Source organism: Camelus bactrianus, chromosome 25, assembly GCF_048773025.1.
Source record: "Camelus bactrianus isolate YW-2024 breed Bactrian camel chromosome 25, ASM4877302v1, whole genome shotgun sequence".
In the NCBI taxonomy this organism is placed as follows: domain Eukaryota; kingdom Metazoa; phylum Chordata; class Mammalia; order Artiodactyla; family Camelidae; genus Camelus; species Camelus bactrianus.
The window spans coordinates 25,737,712-25,756,651 of NC_133563.1; the positions used below are offsets into that span (position 1 = coordinate 25,737,712).

The 18,940-nt window shown below is 35.6% G+C and overlaps 1 protein-coding gene across 4 annotated transcripts in view; it reads left to right on the plus strand.

Annotated features, from left to right (window-relative positions):
- Positions 1-18,940, plus strand: part of FAM91A1 (family with sequence similarity 91 member A1) — an 82,574-nt gene that overhangs the window by 44,531 nt on the left and 19,103 nt on the right. For 3 of the 4 annotated variants that reach the window (XR_012502249.1, XM_074353021.1, XM_010972617.3), the window contains exons 2-15: positions 3,667-3,751; positions 4,774-4,925; positions 6,506-6,563; positions 7,260-7,327; positions 7,905-8,018; positions 9,231-9,321; positions 9,723-9,785; positions 12,361-12,467; positions 12,939-12,977; positions 13,484-13,596; positions 14,035-14,150; positions 14,969-15,081; positions 15,418-15,504; positions 17,297-17,429. Coding sequence is in view for 3 of the 4 variants with exons in the window: in XM_010972617.3 (XP_010970919.1) it covers positions 3,667-3,751; positions 4,774-4,925; positions 6,506-6,563; positions 7,260-7,327; positions 7,905-8,018; positions 9,231-9,321; positions 9,723-9,785; positions 12,361-12,467; positions 12,939-12,977; positions 13,484-13,596; positions 14,035-14,150; positions 14,969-15,081; positions 15,418-15,504; positions 17,297-17,429 (1,339 nt within the window). In the remaining variant the exon portion in view is untranslated. Of the gene's footprint in view, positions 1-3,666; positions 3,752-4,773; positions 4,926-6,505; positions 6,564-7,259; positions 7,328-7,904; positions 8,019-9,230; positions 9,329-9,722; positions 9,786-12,360; positions 12,468-12,938; positions 12,978-13,483; positions 13,597-14,034; positions 14,151-14,968; positions 15,082-15,417; positions 15,505-17,296; positions 17,430-18,940 lie in introns of those variants that run through there. The other variant, XM_074353022.1, reaches the window with a different exon arrangement.

An 18,940-nucleotide genomic window follows, 5' to 3' on the forward strand; every position in this document is an offset into this window, starting at 1 on the left:
TATGGCAGGTGGTGGTAAATGTTATGCAGGTAGTGATATGTGCTGCATAGAAGGCGCTGTTTTCCCTGGTTGTAGATTGACTTTCAAGTTTCTGCCGTTCTATGTGGTTGAGAGTGAAACTCTGTTTTCCATTGATGCTGGGCACTGGTATATTTGGAAAGTTTGTGATGGTGGTGGTGAAGGTATAAGAATTATTACTTTGCCTTCTTTCCCAGCTTGGGGTCTTAGTTACAGGAAATGAATAATTTGAGATTCTGGCAGTGCGTCATGTGGCAAAGAAAATGCTTTCACTTCAAGATTCCAAAAACACAAGAAAGTAGGAAGATAAATTTAACTCTTGGGTGGCAGCGGCCGCCCATGTGGCATTAATCTTGAACTGGAAGAAGAAAGTGCTAACCCTGAAGGAATAAGTTCTCTTGTTAAGCTTGAGTGAGGGCTTTGATGGCGCTTTTTGTTTCTAGGATTTTGTGACATACAGCAAGACAACTGGAAGAACCAACAGTCCTTCTCTTTATTTCCATTTTTTTCCTCTACTCTTCCTTTCACAAAAATAAATGTAGCATAAGAGAGGAAAGATGGATGATTCGATTATATCCAGCATGAATAATTGATTTTAATTAGTATTGGCAAAAGCATTTCTAAACCTTAGTCGTGTCTATTAAAAATAATCTCAGAACAGTGTTACAGTTATGTACAAATGTGACATTAAATTAAAACTTTCTTTGGTAAGATCACTTAAAAGAATAGCTGTTTTAGCTTAGGATAAGCTTCCACTTGTAGAAGATGTTGCAAAACCCATCTGCACAAACTACCTCATAGACTTTCTGTAGCCTTGCCACTGTTTTCCTAAGTTAGGCTCCACTTTGGATTACGACATCAGCTTTCTGTCTGGTCCCTTGCCCTCAGAAAAGGACCCTCCTATCTATTCTTCATTCTACACTGGGATGAGGCTTTGAAAATGCAAACCCAATCCTGTCACTCCCTGTCCCCTTAGATTACTTGTTGCTTCTTTTTGAATCCCAGATACTAACTCTTCGGGGAAGGTTACCCTAACCTAAATCTAGGGTGGTTGACCTCCAGGTGTGCTGCCCCAAAACTGTATTTCTCACCCCTAGTGATTATCCCACTATGTTGCATTTTCTGGTTATATTACTTTTTTTGCTTTTGTATTTTTAAGCACCTGTTGCATAGTTGGCTTTTAGTAAATATTTTTGGAGTAAATGAATGATAGCATCAGTCTGCGATTTTTTTTTTCCCCAGGAGCTAAATAAAGCTCAGTCAAAACGTGGGGAATAGTCCTTGTATGGAAAGCATTTGTTTTTTTGGCATTACAGATACTAAGTACCTTGATAAGAGTTTCCAGTAAGTTTTGATGAGTTTAATTTGGAAGTGACTCATATTTCCCAGTTCTGAAAGCTGGGGGAGGGTGATTCAGAGTTTTTAAAAAATGTTTTTCATGCCAATAGTTTTTATATAAATGAAGTGAAATATTTTTATGTGATACGGCTATACTCACTTTCAAAAATACATTAAAAAGTTGTGGATTGGGTCATTATTTCAGGATTTTTCTGTAGTTTGCCAGTATTCATTGTTCAAAACAATTCATAGTTTTATTTTAAGGGATATGTTATAATGTTCTGTGTAATCCAAGAAGGGTCAGTTTAAAAAATATTGTGGTGGTTTTTTTTTTGTTTTGTTTGTTTTTTTTTTTTTTTTTTGTAGAGGTGCCAATTAGGATTGGGGTTTGTAGGAGCAAAAACTTAAGAAGGAATTCTTTATGCTTTTGGCATAATCTGATGCACAATGAGTGTTTTACAGTCAGTTCCTGTGTCACCCCATCTGTTACAGTTCCTTTTATATGTAGCCCAACTTCATTTGTCAGACCTGGTCAGTATTTCTGCAAGGTCAACACTGCCTCAGAGTAAAATGACCTCCTTTAGTTGCCTCCTGTAGTGGCAACAGTGTTTTAAAATGAGAATGGTGGGAAATTTGGGGTAGGAGTGGAAGAGAAGCTGGTCTTCCTGCAAAAAGCAATTTTATTTTATGTACATGGGCAGTGAGGAATAAAATCAGTGTTTAATGTAGGTTTTAGTTATTTGTGTATACACACACATAGTGATCAGGACCAGTCATTACTTAATGACTAACGCAAAGACTTAGATGTTTACTAGATAGCGTATTCTCTAATTGGCTTACGAATAATGGACCCTTATGTTTTGTATAAATGGCTTGATGTACACGTTTATCCTGGAGTTACCAGGAATAGAGTTTTGAAGGGAGAAAATGCTTGTAAGTTAGGATAAATTAAGGGACTTACCTTGAAGCAGAAGAGCAAATCCTTAAGTTTGGAAGTTGCTAAGATTTTAGCAAATTGTCTGCTCTGTATGTGTGTGTTTGTGTTCCTTGAGAAAGAGACTTTTATTTGGCAGTAGAGCTAGAGGAAATCCTTTAAAAGTTTTATAGGAAGCCCAATATTTTGAATCCCCTAAATATCTTCAGTACTGACCCTGGCTTTGATGCTACATGAAAGATGGGAGAGTAGGTACTCTACTATGCACTTTACTCCTAACTACTCATAATGTTAAAATATGAAAACAACACAGGCACATACATTGTGGCAGTAGTGTGGGCTGTGGTTTAACCAGTGATAAATCAGTTAACGTAGATACAGGAATAAAGATTTTTAGTTTTCTCACATTATATCCCTTTCTTCTTAAAATGCTACTCACCAGTGGTTCCAGTTATGTGCCTGATTGTTTAGATGTGAGTTCATTTGTCTTGTAAAGGTTGCCTTGAGTGGAAATATGTGTATGGACATTTACCTTTCAAAAACTTATGAGTAAGAAGTGTATGAACTGAGTCCTCTGATCTTTCTGTCATTAATCTCTTAAGATGTTTAATTTTATTTTATAATGTGCTGGAAAGATCATACCTAGTAATTAGAAAAGGAGGGTAGCAGTCACATATTAAGTTTATGGTCTCACTTTGAATATAATGTTAGCTATAATCAGACACACTGATTCTTTGCTTTCATGAGTACCCAGTTTTGAACTTAAAATACCAGATTCACAGCTAGAAAGTGTTTTGCTCATTAAAAGCTCTATCGGAATTCTAAAATTGTCTAATGTTTCCTGATGAGGCTATGAGATGACATTTTAAGAAGTAATCTTATCATTTAGAGGTACATTTCAAATGTACATTCTCCAGAAATCTTAATATTTAATAATCATAGCCCTCAACTATAGTTATCAGACAGGGATCTCTCTTTAGTTGTCATTCTTAAATTTAAATAAATGAACTGCAAGAGGCGGTTAATCCATCCACACAAATCGGGGACAGTTAGGAAGGAAATCTTTATCAGTAGAACTTAGTTTTTTATTAACTTAAGTGAAGTTACGCTCTCAAACTGCTTTTATTTGATAGTAAATACTTTAGATAATTTCAGTAAGTCCTTTTAGAAAGGCAGACTGAAAAGAAACACGCTGAATTTTTGTTCTAATACCATAGCAGGAAATTAGTATAATAAAATTTAGGAAAATCTTCTGTACTCTGTTCTGGAAATTAGAGATTCCTGAATAAAATTAGGGGGCATGGTATTGAAATTTTATGGAGGAAAAGTACTATAGTTTAGAAACTATTTTAAATCTATTTGAAAATTTTTTTTAGAGTCTTGGAAATTCACAGAGAGAATATGAAAAGCAGGTTGTCCTGTACAGTATCCGCAATCAGTTACGATATAGAAGCAACTTAGGTAAGTAGACACATTTCTGCAGTGAGCTAGAACTGACTGTTGCTGAGTTATTATTTTCATAAACCTCTCTAATCTTTTATATATATATTTCATAGTCTGAAATTTTCCCATGTACAGACTTTAAGAAACTCTATACTGACCCATTATACCTAACAACAATTTGCATTAGCAAGTAGATATTTATTTCTAATTCCAATGAAAATAATTTTTTAGAGTATTGTTTAGAGATTCATTTTATGTATAGAATATTTATTTTGATTCAAATGTCCTCATTTTCCTTTAGGTGAGAAAATACGCCAAAAAAGAAGTACATTACTTCTTAATAATTTTTACTTAGAGTTTTGTTTTGGTCTTTATAAATTTTCCAAATAATGTAACTTTAATGAAGACTCTATAATAATTGGAACAGATTTTAAATATAGTTGTTTTCATGGTTTTTTAAAAAACTTTTTTTAATGTTTGCCTTTTCTGTGTCAGGTTACTTTGTTCTGTTACCCTGCTAGTCTTCCCTCTTATGTGTTACTCTCATGTTAAGCATAGTATTTCAGAGATAGGTTTTCTACTTAAACATTTTCCATGGAAGTCAGAGACCTTTTTACATTTAAAACACACAAACCAGCAAATAATTGTAAAAAAAAAAAATAGGCTTGATTTCCTAGAAAACTGCCATTCAGTTCGGCTGTCTTGTAAAGTATCATAGTAAGGGATTGGATAGATCATAGCTTACGTTTTATACCTTTTAGGGAGACAGTCCATGCTCACTTTCTTTGGTTTTTTGATTCGGTAGGAATTTTCTCTACTTATCTGTCCCATTATACGTTTTACTTATATATGTTGAAGTTTATTTCTTGTGGTATAATTGTTCTTTGTTCCAACTTAGATTATTTTATTTGTTCTCTTACAATTTTCATACTTTTCTTTTTAATTAATATTAGTTTGTAAAGTATTTCTCCTTGTATTTGTAATTATATGTAAGTATAGGACATATGAAAAAAACTGGAGAATTCCCCTTTTTCCCCCAGTTAAACATGTCAAGAAAGATGAACGAAAATACTACGAGGAACTGTTAAAGTACAGTCGAGAGCATCTCATGCTGTACCCTTACCATTTATCGGATATCATGGTGAAGGGCCTGAGGATAACACCATTTTCATATTATACTGGGATTATGGAGGTGAGTATACGTGAATCTTTAAGGATGGGGTGGGTGATGATCAGCCCTGCAGCATTTGGCCCAGTGGACAGTGTTTCTGAGTTTATAGTGTAAAAAAGTACAGTTGGTTACAAGGTTAACTGTTTTAACGACACTTGTACAAGTAGTTGTCATTATCAATGTTTTCACAGAGGGAAAGGATCTATTTTCATTCTGTGTTCTTGAAGATTTGTTGTCCCTTTGTACCACTGTAGCATTAGTCAGTCTAAAATTTGTTGCTTTTAATACATGATTATGGTTGAAAATGTGGGTGACAGAATTGAGCATGAAGCTCAGAGAAACATCATGTATTTAGCTATTCTCTAACAGTAGAAAGAATAAATGATCATAGAGACCCAACGTTGTATATTGCACATGTCAGAAGAATAGAAAAGTATTGGTAGCCCTGGCTGCTAATCTTTCCACTAATATTAACTATTAGATGTTAGCCTTTTTTGCGAAGGCAGTTTTTAGCCCTGTGTTGAATAGCTTTTAATACTGGTTATATACTATTTTTAAGCCAGCTTTATGTAAAGGTTGGCAGTGTTTATCTAGTATTCATTTGCTACTTAATTCCATTTGAGAGCTACTGTGCTGGGCTCAGTGGCCACTTGAAGAGCAGAGCACAGCCTAGGACAGAAGGAGTTCAGTAGTGAGGTCTGCTCCCTTTCGCATGTGCTGCCTTCGCGGGAGCTCCCTTTGCCTGTCTCCTTAAACTCCTTCTTCATAGGCACTTCTGTAGTCCCATGTCTCCTGTTTCCAAGGAAAGGCAAAGTAAAGCTTGAGGCCTGACAGCCCAGGTTTCTGTCAGTCTCTGTCCCTAGAACCAGGGTAGCATAATGAAGGTGGCAGCTGAGCAGTAAGTAGAGTAGTTGTTGCTGTCTCTGATTATTTTTCTGGTTTTGTCCACATGTTTGGGGGAGATAATAGAGCAAGGTCTTGTCCCATTTACCAGCTTTCAGTTACATCCATGTGCTTGCTGCTCTCTGGTATCCATTCTTAACACCATTGGCCTATAGCTCCTGGGTTGAAAACGGGTCTTAGGCCCACTGTAAACAGTTGGTTTATTACTGGAAAAACAGATGTGAGTTGGAAGAAGCTGGATACTAAGTTTAACTCTTGCTTGTTGGGACTCGGAGGAGCCAAGACTGCTGAGTGGTTAAGATCTCTATTGGCGGTGTGTGTCTTGGATGCGTGTTGATGGAACTGTGACATGTTTTCAGGCCTTTTCTCGGGGTAGGAGTCTAGGATCATGTATGAAGTGTGGAGAGGCTGGAGCCCTGAGCTGTAATAGAGGTATTCCTTGCATAGCTTTTACAGGGCAATGGTCTGTGATTCAGAGTGCTGTGAGAAACCCAGATCTCAGCTTCTGATCTTCACTTAGCAGGTTGGGTCCATGTGGAAAGTGCCCCTATGTGACATGCATGCTTTAGGTTACCAAACTCTGTTCTCAGCTCTTCGTGTAATAATTACTATTTTTCTCCTTGGCTGTAGTAACATACACATGTTTTTATCTAAGGATGTTTTGCATTTAACTGAAAAATTTTTTGTCTTTTTAAAAGGACATTATGAACAGTGAGAAGAGTTATGATTCATTGCCCAATTTTACTGCTGCTGACTGTAAGTACTTAATTATGCTGAACGAGGTAATGTTTACGGGGTGTCTTTGTGCATGCATGTTATTATCTGTCAGTATCGTGTTTTTAACCTGAAAGACTTAGAAGATGAGAACAGCAAGCCACATTAGTGAGAGGAATTTTATCAGGTGATACAAGTCAAGAATAAGATTTAGTTTAAGTCAAAGAGAGGAATATTTTAGAGTGGTAGAATCAGAAAAATGGAACTAGTCTCTATATTTCTAGAGGATAAAGTTCTTTCTGTTACTTGGGTTGTGTTGTGTACCAAATGAGGGAAGAAAATTTGTGCACAGTATTTTTACAGCATGCTACACAGTTGTTGCATAATTTGCAGGTGTTTTATTATGCTTATTTTGATGAAGTGCATATTTGAAAATGTGGCATAGTTCTGTTATGTTAGGAAGGAACTTTTGCTGAGAAGTACATTTGGACTTCCTGGAATTGGGGGGACTTCTGCTTTTTAAAAAATTTTCTCATTTAATGTCAAAAAATGTCAGCTTGAATTCATTTCTCCCAGTAGGTTTTCTTATATATTTTGCTTGAAGAATTCCATTTACTTTGATATTGTCAGTAAGCAAAAGATGAACATAAGCCAAAGATTTTTTCCAAAGAGACTTGTGAGCATACTGACATATCAAAATATATTAAGTGATTTTAAAGGAAAGGCCCTTTCTTTTAGGTCTAAGACTTCTTGGCATAGGAAGAAACCAGTACATTGATTTGATGAATCAGTGTAGATCATCAAAAGTAAGTTGTTTCCCTTTCTTTCTGACTTCATGACATGTCTTCTTTATCACACAATCTGATTACTTTTTTTTTAAGTAGTAGGAATAATGAATTGTGATTTCTTTGATCAAATAAAATATGCTTAATACAGAAACAATACAAAACAATTTGTCAGTATTCTCTAGGTTATAGCTTAAGTAATTTATTGAATTAAAATATTTAGGGCATAGAGCATTTCATTTATTTGTAAAAATTAATTTTGTTCTGCTGCTCTTTTTACCTGTTCATTCCACTCCCAGGGTTCACTTCATGGATGAAATCAGTGCACATTTTCCAAAAGCATTTTAAGCTGGGTTTCCTTTGAATGTCTGGATTTAGATCCAGATTTAATGATAGTGTTTTGAAGTAATTTATTTTGAAATAATTTACGAATGACTTTCTCCAGTCAATATACCTAGAATACTTTATATTTTAAAACATGAGATTTTAAAAAAGGTATTTATTTAGCCTGTTAGAAATAATCTTGTTATACTATGATTAATAAAAAAGTAGTAATTTTAGGTTGATTGCAAATTCTCAAATATTTGTATCATTGCAGAAATTTTTCAGAAGGAAAACAGCCCGTGATCTTTTACCAGTGAAGCCCGTGGAAATTGCCATAGAGGCGTGGTGGGTGGTACAGGCTGGATATATCACAGAAGATGACATAAAGGTAGATGTCTTTGAAAGTTAAACATTGAATTTTTATTTTTAAAATTATTTCATAATTTTATAATAGAGTTACTTTTTTTTTTTTTAGGTAACACTGTTTGGTTTTCCTGAAGGAAATTAAACTTAAATTCAATATTATAAATGATGTGTAGGCTAGAATATTGACGGGTTTCCAAAATACTCTTTTAATAGAGACTTGACTTGGTTTGTGTACAATAATCGGGGAATTTTAATTAGAAGATTCACGTGAAGTGACACGATGCTGCAGCTACCAACAACAATATGGGCTGACACTTTCCGAGCACTTGCCATGTGCTTGATGTGCCAGGCACTACTGCAAGTGCTCTTTATGTTCTAATTTGATTCTCATAACAGCCCCAGAGGTATGATTTGTAGCCCATTTCCCATGTGGGGTAGGTGAGCACAGAGAAGTAAAGTAATGGCTCTAGTCACAGTGGTCGCCACGGTCCAGAGTTTAACCCAGGCAGCCTGCTGTGCTCTTAGTCTCTGTGCTGAACTTCTGTACTGACGTGGCAGGTGCTTTGATAGGGCAGTAGTGTCAAGATCAAAGGAAATGCTATTCCCAGTGGTCAGACCACATCGGATATAAGCTTTATACATTTTAAAGAGATGTTGGTTTAGAGGAAAGGAGCGGAGCCACAGGTGAGGAGCCTAGAGACCAGGTCGTATCCGTGTGGCTGAAGAAATATAAGTGAGTGTGTGGACTTTTTTTTAATTTGCTTTTTTTTTTTTTAAACTTCAGAGGACGGAATAAATCCAGTGAGTGCAAGGCTTAGAAATTCTGCTTCAGTATGTTTACTTCCTAGCAGAGATGTCAGACTGTATCATAAGATAGTGATCTTCTTGTCACTGATGATCATGTGGACTGTGAATAAACTTTTGACTTGAGAGATTTAGAATCAGCAAATGGATCAGATTCCTATTCAAAGGAGACGAGTAAATATTAGTATTTGTTACTGAACGCATTACTTACCAGCAAGTATTTGCCCTTACGGTTGTGTATTTTGGCACCTTAATTGATGGTTATATGCGAAGCTTTTTTGTTTGAATTCTAGAGTAAAAAACGAAAAAAATAGGTAGTTCATTCAACTAATGACATGCAACCATTGATTTAAACATGAATAGATTTGAGGAGTCTTGCGAATTAGTTCATTTGGATGGAACTTAACTGGAAATATTTTGCTTTTCTTAGATATGCACTTTGCCTGAGAAATGCGCTATTGACAAGATCATTGATGCAGGCCCTCAGCTCTCGGGATCCCTAGATTACAATGTAGTACATAGTAAGTGGTTAGTAGAAATGGTCTTTTGTCAACATAAAAATCTCTTTTAAGCCATCAACAATTAATAGCAATTATTTATCCATTAGATAAGAATAGTAATATTTCTTAAGGCATGTTATTGTTTGAAATGTGACCTCAGCCTATTGTTTTCCTGTGTGGCTAAAATTACGTAGATTAGAAATCGATACAAATGAATCATAAGAAAAATTTTGCAGTTCTAAGCATTTGAGGGAAACTGAGATTTGAAAGCTTAGATATAATTCTTTTCTTCTATTTTACTTTTTTCATTTTCACATAGCATTAAGTTGTAAGAATCTTTACAGAAAATCAGGAATAAAGTTTTTATTTTAATTACGAATGTTTACTATTCCATCTAAAACAAGATACTTCTGCTTCTATAGGTTTATATAACAAAGGATTTATTTATCTGGATGTTCCAATATCTGATGACAGCTGCATAGCAGGTAAGTATGTGCCAATATTTTCCAGTGTTTTTTTGAAAGGTTACTGGGTGCTGGGCACTGCTTATCACCCTAATAATTTAGACACGTCATTCTAGGATCTTCAGTGTTAGAATTTTCCAAAGAAAACACTTCTGCTTCATATTGTAACACATTGTGGTGATTTTACTTAATTCCTTATTTTCATCTTATTACACGCTGTATTAAAATAGTAGAAATCTGAGATAAATTTCTCACAATCCTAAATCAAATCAGCGTTTTTATAAATTTATGTCACCTTTTAGACCTTGTTAGTGTATAAGTTTCTACATATATTCAGTAATCTGGAATTGTATATCCTGCATTTTTACCTGACCTGTGTCATATTTTTTCATGTCGCTATCATCTTTTTTTTGTCTTTATCTCCTCCCCTCTTCACCCACCTCCCCGAGTTAAGTCAATATTAAGACTCTTGTATATTTCAGTTTATTAAACCATTTCCCCTATTGCTGGTTATTTAGATTATTTTCCCCCTCCTCCCTTTATTTATTTATTTTTTTGCCTCAGTGGTGATATGGTTAACATCCTTGAACACAGAATAGAGCTTTTTTTTTTATAGATTAGATATCTTACCAATTTATAGAAGGGGCTTATAGTTCGATTATGCATTACAAGTGTGTTTTCCATCATATCTTTCAGCTGTTGTTCTTGTTTGTGATATCTTTCACCATTCTAAGATACTTAATATTTGTGTAATCAAATATAAATTGTCAGAAAATTCCAGAGACCTTACTATTAACAACTGAGTGGTGATAGGGCTTATTATAAAAATACTCCCTCAGATCAGTCGTCATGCTCTGGCGCGTCCTCACCTTCATTTGTTGGCTTGTGTTTATGGCCAGGCCTTCCTTGTCTTTTTTAAAAATGATTTTCTTTGCTATTTCCAAGTATTTTTCTCTACATTTATTTATTTTTATTAAGTTTTTTTTTGAGTAGGCAATAACTATGATATAAAATAAAAAATATGAAAACGTCTGCTTTCCCTGCCTAGCCCTAACCATTCAGGTCCTCTCCCAGTCACCACTCCTAAGTTTTGTGTATATTCTTCCAAAAACAGACTTGTGTATATGTATATGTCCTTTTTTGTGTGGTTATATTCTTACACAGATGGTATATTCTAGCTCATACTTTGCTTTTTTAACTTAATATATTTTGGAGATGTATATTATATATACATCCATATCATATATGGATATATCATTCCATATCTCTTCATGTAGCGTTGCCTCATTCTTTTTGCCTAGATGTAAATTGTATGTTTCTCACCTCTTTGTGCCTTGGTTTCTTCATCTCTAAGGTAGGGGTATAGTTTTGAACAACTCTTAATGTTAAGAAGATGAAGTAAAATTGTATATGTAAGGTAGCTGGCAGTATAGCCTGGCACTCAGTAAGTGTTCAGTAAATGTTTGCACTTACTATACACACAGCTGATAGTGTAGGAAAAGAATTACTTACATTAAAAATGGGATTACTATAATATTTCTAAAAAGAAGCTTGATCCTTAAGAGTTCTTGGATGACTGGAAATATGGGCAGCAGTAAATTAGAAAATGACATGAACCAGATCTGTAAAGTGAATAACCTGTCCTGAAATGTACATTGTGCTTTTTCACAGTCTTCATTTTGACCACCTGAATTTTGTCTTATTTCTCTCTCTTGGGGATAATTTAGTTTTGGGTACAATTAGGTGGTGTTTGGGTTAGGGGATACAGGGACGCCCAAATCCTGCTAGGGCCTTGGCACATGCCTTCTTCCCAGGACGTTCTCAAGGGAAGTGTGCCCACAGGGAAGAATGGCAAAGGAAAGCTTGGTGCCTCTTTTTTATTGGTTGGGCAGAGTGCTCTAGTAAAGTGGATTAGATAGGGCATCTGGACCAGAGAGATGGCGAGAAGTGAATATGAATAGACTGTCAGGTGGAGCACAACAGCCAGACAGCCTCTTGTGCTGAAGAGGGTGTTGACCCTCTTCCTGTTGAGGAGGATACAGACTAGAAGGCCCCAAAGAGCAAATTATACCGTTGACACACATGGCAGTCATGCAGATGAGTTTCCCTCTTCTCAGGATGGACTGGGGATGATGGGAGAAAGGTGGAGAGCCAGTACTTTCTGACCACTGGTTTTGTTTAGTGTGGCAACTCACAGTCCTTTCTCTTCTTTAGACCAGTCACCCCTGCTGCCTGAGAGGCATCAGACACACACCCATGGCAGGCTTCCCCATTCTGAAGCAGCCCCAGTCCCCCTGCCTTTCTACCAGCTTCGTGCCTCCAGCACTTCCCAGTAATGCTGAGAGGTCCATGGGGATTAAATTACTTGTAGGATTTATGCTCTGACATCAGAGTTGACTCTGTGTAGACAGTGTTGTGTTGTATGTGACCTTAACTTTGGGAGTTTTAGAAAAACTTCCTACAGAGTTGATAAAATGAATCAAAAGCTGAGCTCAGTTCCTAAGTCAGAGGTCTCTTTTTGAATAGATAATCTGAATTAAATTTTCTTGTTTTATAAAATTGTATAACTGAGAAAAGTCTATTTTGTTTATTTTAGTTCCTCCTCTTGAAGGTTTTGTAATGAACCGAGTGCAAGGTGATTATTTTGAAACTCTACTCTATAAGATATTTGTTTCAATAGATGAGCATACTAATGTTGCAGAGGTAAGTGTGACAACATCTTATGAGGGAATTAATCTCAAGATTATAAAATAAGTTTGTGTAGAGTAGGTAAAATTATTTAGATATAATTAAAATATTTTCAAAATCCATACATGGTTAGATCTTAGACCATATGTATATTGAAATTTTTTAGTTAATAGCTTATACTATTGTTAAATTAACTTTTTAAATGACTTTACAGTAAAAGCATTGTGTACGATTGATTGATCTAGAAATTTTTTTATTTTAAATGAGACAAAATTAAAGAGTGAGTTAATTGTTACGGTCATTGCCTGAATTTGTGCTACTCTAGGCATCTCAGAGCTATGGAAAGAAGAAAATTCTGATTTCAAAATTTATTCAGTCTTTCAGTTCTTAGTAATTTAAATTTTGCTGATTTTGGTTAAATTGCCTATTACAACTGTGTAACATGCTGATAATTCTAAAAATGTAAAATAATTTTTTATTTTCCAGCTCGCAAATGTCCTTGAGATAGACCTATCCCTGGTCAAGGTAATTTTTATACTCTTTTTCACTTACGATAGGAATGCTGAATGGATTATCGATTTTTGTCTTGATACTGAGAAACGGAGGCAGTGAGATTCTTTGTAGCTGTCAGAGGAAGTGTGCACACTCACAGGGTGCTTGCAAAGACATAGAAGAGTAAGATAAGGGCCCTGAGCCAGTATTCTGCCCCACGGACTGAAAGCAAGCGGTCACACGTCTGTGCGCTGCAGGAAGCAGCCCATCCAGTGTCTTGCAATAAAGTCAGTTGAAGCCAACGACTCCTGCTTCTTTGGGGGTGGCTCTAGGGAGGGCCAGGCCAGATGGTTGGAAGCATTCCGCTCCCACATATGTGAAGACTGTAAGGGAAGAATAGGCTACTGAAAATTGTTTTTTCTGGTTATGGTGTGAAAATGTTTGAGGATCACTACAAGCATAGTCTATAACAGTTTTTTCTCTCTACCTTCTGACATCTAGTTTATTTCAAAGGCTCATTTCCCTTCTGTTCCTTTCAGAATGCTGTGTCAATGTACTGCCGATTGGGGTTTGCCCATAAGAAGGGACAAGTAATAAATTTGGATCAACTTCACTCATCATGGAGGAATGTTCCATCTGTAAACAGATTAAAGTAACTCATTTATTTAGTATGGGATACTAGACTTTCTTTTTGGAAAAAAAATTCAGTTTTACTTACAAAAATTTTACTTATTCAATCTGTTGATTGAGGTGAACCCTATACATTCATGGGTTTCAACCTTGTGTGTGTGTCATAGCTCTGATAATCTTTTTTAGAGTCTGATGAAAACTAAGAACCCTTTCCCCAGAGAAAGGCTTATATGATATTTTACATATAAAGGGTTCTTGAATTCCCTGCATCCTATCCATAGGTTTAGTTAAGAATCTTTGCTCTCTGTGCAGAGCATTTTGGGGCTACACCTCAATTTGGAGCTTGAATATAAGACTGGATTTAGATGGATGTCCATAATTTAAATACTGACTTAAGTAGCTGTTTTTTATATGATCATTTATATGATTTTTTAAAAGTGAATGTTTTCTTCATCAATAGGAGTACTTTAGATCCACAAAAGATGCTCCTATCATGGGATGGCGGGGAAAGTAGGAGTCCTGTACAAGAAGCTTCATCGGCTACTGACACTGATACAAACAGCCAAGAAGATCCAGGTTAGCAGTAACTCAGTTTGAGTCTGTCTCTAGATAAGCCATATGCCTGCACCTCCACTCGTAAAGCAAACTCCAGGCTTATGGTTATTTTGTAGTTTGTTCTGGTTCATTCATTCAGTATGCAGTCCTTGAGTACTTAGCCATATGTTGGGCACTGTGCTAGGTCTTGGGTGTATAAAATTGACAGGAATATGATAGTTTCCTTCTAAAAGCTAAATCTGGAGAGTGTAACCACAGAAACCACCACAGTGTGAGAAGCATTAATGGTGCTTGTGGGGAGCGAAGAGAAAGAGCCGTGTTACTGCCCAGAGAGGTTTGGGGAGCCTTCATGGAGAAGATGGTGCTTGGGCTATAAGCTGGCGAGCAAAGAATGACCATAGCGTGGGCAAGGCACAGAGGGAGGCAAAGCATAGTGGACGAGGGGGCTGCACGTGGCTTTGTGTTGCATAGGGCACAGCAGCATGGGTTCCATTCCTCCCCTCAGTAGCTCTGTCACCTGAGCCAGGTGACTTGCCTGAAGAGGTTAGGCTGGGTAGTCTTACTGATTTGACAGTCATCAAGGCTTGGTTTATTATTTGTTTTTTAAAAATTCAGTACAAAAGGGAGTGCCTTAAAAAAAGGTTTTTTGGGTTTTTTTTTTAAACTTTATGTAGGAGAAAAGTAGGTTTGGGACTGCTTTTGACTACAATATTGCTTATATTTCATTATGTACGTTCCAGTTATTAAATAAAGCTGAAATGAAATACTTTCTCATTCCAAGTGGTAAGCAAAGAGCAGTTTTCATTTCCTTGGTTTTAAATTACAATTTTTTTTTTCAGCTGACACAGCCAGTATAAGCAGTTTGAGTTTGTCTACGGCGTATACAAAGCGTATTGCATTCCTGTTCGACTCAACTCTTACTGCCTTTTTAATGATGGGAAATCTTTCACCAGTAAGTCAGATCTCTTGTTTAAACATGGAAATGTTTAAAAGAAAGATTAATTATAAATAATTCAGTGTTTTATGTCTTTTTTAAAATACTAGATTTATTCCTGAAAATGCAGCCCCCTTTGTTTTATATTTTATATAGAGGAGTATTGTAACTTTTTAGTGAATGTAAGTAGAAGAATCAGCTCCTCACCTCACGCAACTTGAAGTTTAAATATATTGGAAAGCATAATATAAATGTAAGATGTTATACTTAACATTGAAAGAGAAAACTAGAACTTACTAATAATAGGCTCATATAAAAAGTACATTTTAGGTTTTTTGTTTTTCTTTATTGCAGAACTTGAAAAGCCATGCAGTCACAATGTTTGAAGTTGGCAAACTCTCAGATGAGTCTCTGGACAGCTTTCTTATAGAACTAGAAAAGGTAAATCTAGATAGCTTGTTACGGGATTTTGGAGTTTGGCATTTGGAACCTTTTCTTGATAAAACATCAGTTATTGATTATGTGGATTTTTGGTGTATTCTTGCTGTTCCTACCTCATTCCCACCTTAATACTGTGGCAGTCATTTAGACTTAAACATATTGAGCAGATGAATGAGTTTTGTGATTTTAAAAAAGTAATTTGTCTAATCTAACTCTCAGCATCAGAGTTATATGTTTAATATAATGAAGAAATAAGGTACAGAAATTATGTCTGTAGTTTTTTTAAATTACATTTTTGTAAGGTAGCCTTTAATTTTTTTTTTTCCAACATGATTCTCTAAGATCTACTCTTCAACAATTTTATTTGAAGTTTTTGTTCCACTTATCTGAAATCCGGACAGTGTCCCTGGGTATCCTATTTATGTTCACTCTCACTATCCCTTTTAGCATCTTGAAGACTTCAGGCATGTTTGTTCTTAACCATCTTTTTCCCCGTGAGTACAGCCCTAGTTTTCCTTAGCTCTAAATCTTGATTGCCCTCTTGGTGTTTTTCATTCCCTGGATATTTTATTCTGTCCTCTGCTCTTATGCAAACAGTTCGTGTTCCTAATCTGTTCCTTGACTAATAATTTTGGTATCTTCTGTGCTTTAATGATGAACTCTGTGTATACTGAGAGAGTTTTTGATGATTTTGTAATTCCTTTATATCTCAAAAGAAAAAACTTAAAACATTCTTTTCCAGTGCTCTTTCTGCATAAGATTTTCACCATTTTAGTGCATGAGATAATTCTTGTTATTAATTGGTCTCTTTAACTTTTATTTTTATATTTTCATTATTCCCTCAATGCTTTTAATATCTTGTTAACCCCATTTCTTACTGTGCATCATCTTTTGCCAATAAAATTTTTATATTCTAGCACATTTTAACATCAATTTTCCTGGTTCTTATTTTTCCCACCTCAACCAGTCTTTTATCAAGCATAGCAAATTGGAGATCTGTTTAACCCTTTATATATCTGTATATATATATTTTTTTACCACAGTCATTTTTGGGAAAGCCTTTCAGTCTGAAATTCAGTTTTTAAAAAGTTTATTTTTTAAGAAGTGTCATCTTGATTAAACTTAAATTGGTTGATCTTACTAATTTAATGCAAATCTAATTTAGTTATTTCCCCCTGTAGACCTGTCCTCTTATTTTCTTTGTTGTTTCTGGGATGTATGTGTTTTTCCATATTAAATAGGTGACTGGCTCAGTGTCAGCGAGCATGCGTTAAATTGATGTTAAGCCCAGTGAAGATAGTTTTGTCCACTACTTTGTCCTTACATCCTAGAGAGGTCATAGCACATAACATGGACTTAGTTGAGTGATTTTAAGCTGTATGTTCAGCTTTGTTGAATCACATACTTTATTGTCCCTTGTGATACAAAGTTGTGAACTGGGTGATAAGATAGTGGCATCTTGGGAGCACTTTTCTGGATGAAGCAGAATATATATATCAGAGTTTTTTAAGCACCCTGTTTGAATCATATATGGAACATATAATGGTGTGGTTTAGCATTACTTGATTGCTAAAGTTGTTGGTTTTACTTGTTGGGTAGTTTCTGTCATTTTCAAAGGTGTAGTCAGTTGGAAGCTCAACTAAGATTGAGGTTAATATTTGTTTAAATATTGCCTGGGCAAATTTTTTATTTACTGACTTTTAATAGTGTCCTAATATCTGTAGTGTCTGGTTATATATTTGAATGGCATGAGAGTGATATTTGTTGCAAAATTTATTTTCTCTTCATTTAGGTTCAGAGCACTGGTGAAGGAGAAGCACAGAGATATTTTGATCATGCGCTTACTCTGAGAAACACAATTTTGTTTCTGCGTCATAATAAAGATCTTGTTGCACAGACTGCACAGCCAGACCAACCCAATTATGGTATGATAAATATACTTGACTTTCAAGACATGATCCTATGGAACTTCTTTCTAAGAAATTAAACAGGTCATGCTCACTTATTTGATCATCACTTATTCAAAACATTTTGTGTAGACAGCACATTGAATTTATAACTGTTGGCATGTTTTGCGAACTTCTTTGCTCATCAACTGTTTCTTACCTTATTTTATATTTTCTCCTCTCATGTACCACTGACATTTGTAGTATTTAAATTTGTTTAGTACCTGCAAAAAGAGTTGGAGTGTTAATTTAAGTAGCTGAAAGGGATTTAGAACAAGCATTGCTTTTGAGAGGTGGAAACATGCCAAAATTTATTTAGGGGGCAAGAAATACCAAGAATGAAAGATTCATTGTATAAAGATAATAAACAGGGCCTTCCTATTCAAATGCTGCTATAATTACTGAAATATTTCTATAAAAAATAAGAAAGGGAATAGATAACCTCTTTTTAAAGGTTAAAGAAAGCAGTGATGGCAGTTTCAGTCTGTTGATGAACTCTAACGTGGCTGTTGCCCTACTGTGCTCTCTCAGTTTTGTGATAGAAGTTCCCAAACTTGAGGTGAACTGATGGTATTAGCTCCTCAGTTGTGGAATGGTACCCAGGAAGGTGTGTTCTTTTAAAAAATGCAGCAGTTTGGGCACCAGTGTAAGAATGTTACTCTGTGAATATAATTACATTGTGAAGTCCTTGGACATTCACAGGAGTTGCATTTTGGTATGTTGTGAATTTTTAGCAGCACTGTAATGTTGAATTTCCTCTGAAAGTTCTGTTTCCTGGCTACGAACCATCATTTTCTTAGTCATATCCATTTTCATTCCACTCCTTTCACCAGCATCTGACTTTCATTTCAGCTCACTTTTAAAAATTGAGAGTGGAATCATTCGTCATGTCGTAAGTTGTTGCAGAGGTGCAAACAAAGATGCTGGGTAGTTCGGCTGACTCAGACTAAACCCTCAGTATCTAGTGACTCCCTTCTTCAGTCTTGGAGGGTTTGGTTCAGAGTTATGCTTTAGCAGAATTATAAATGATTCCATGCTGGGGCTCTTTTTGAGATTATTCATAAGTAATTAAAACTGAGAATATCAAATCCCCAGATACCAAGAGTCTAAAGCACTTATTGACAAGCATTTGTTGTTAGTAGTCATTTTTTTAGCTACCAGATAGATCAATGAGTGGCACAATCTTGAATATGTCAAAACCTGGAATTTCTGGGACTTTTTCTAACTTAGGAGAATGATGGGTTAGAATATTTGAACTATTCTGTTTTAGCTGTCTTTTCCTGCCCATCATAGAATCCAAGAATGTTAAGAGTGCACTAGTCACCAGCCAGGGGTAACTCATTTTATAAAAAAATTGAAGCCTATCTTGGTTAAACCTCCTGCACATTTAGTCATTAAAGCCTGTATGATTAGTAAATGGAAGATCTGGGACTTGAATCCATGTCTGTTGAATTTTATTTTTTCTTTGCTCTGTCCCTTACATTATCTTC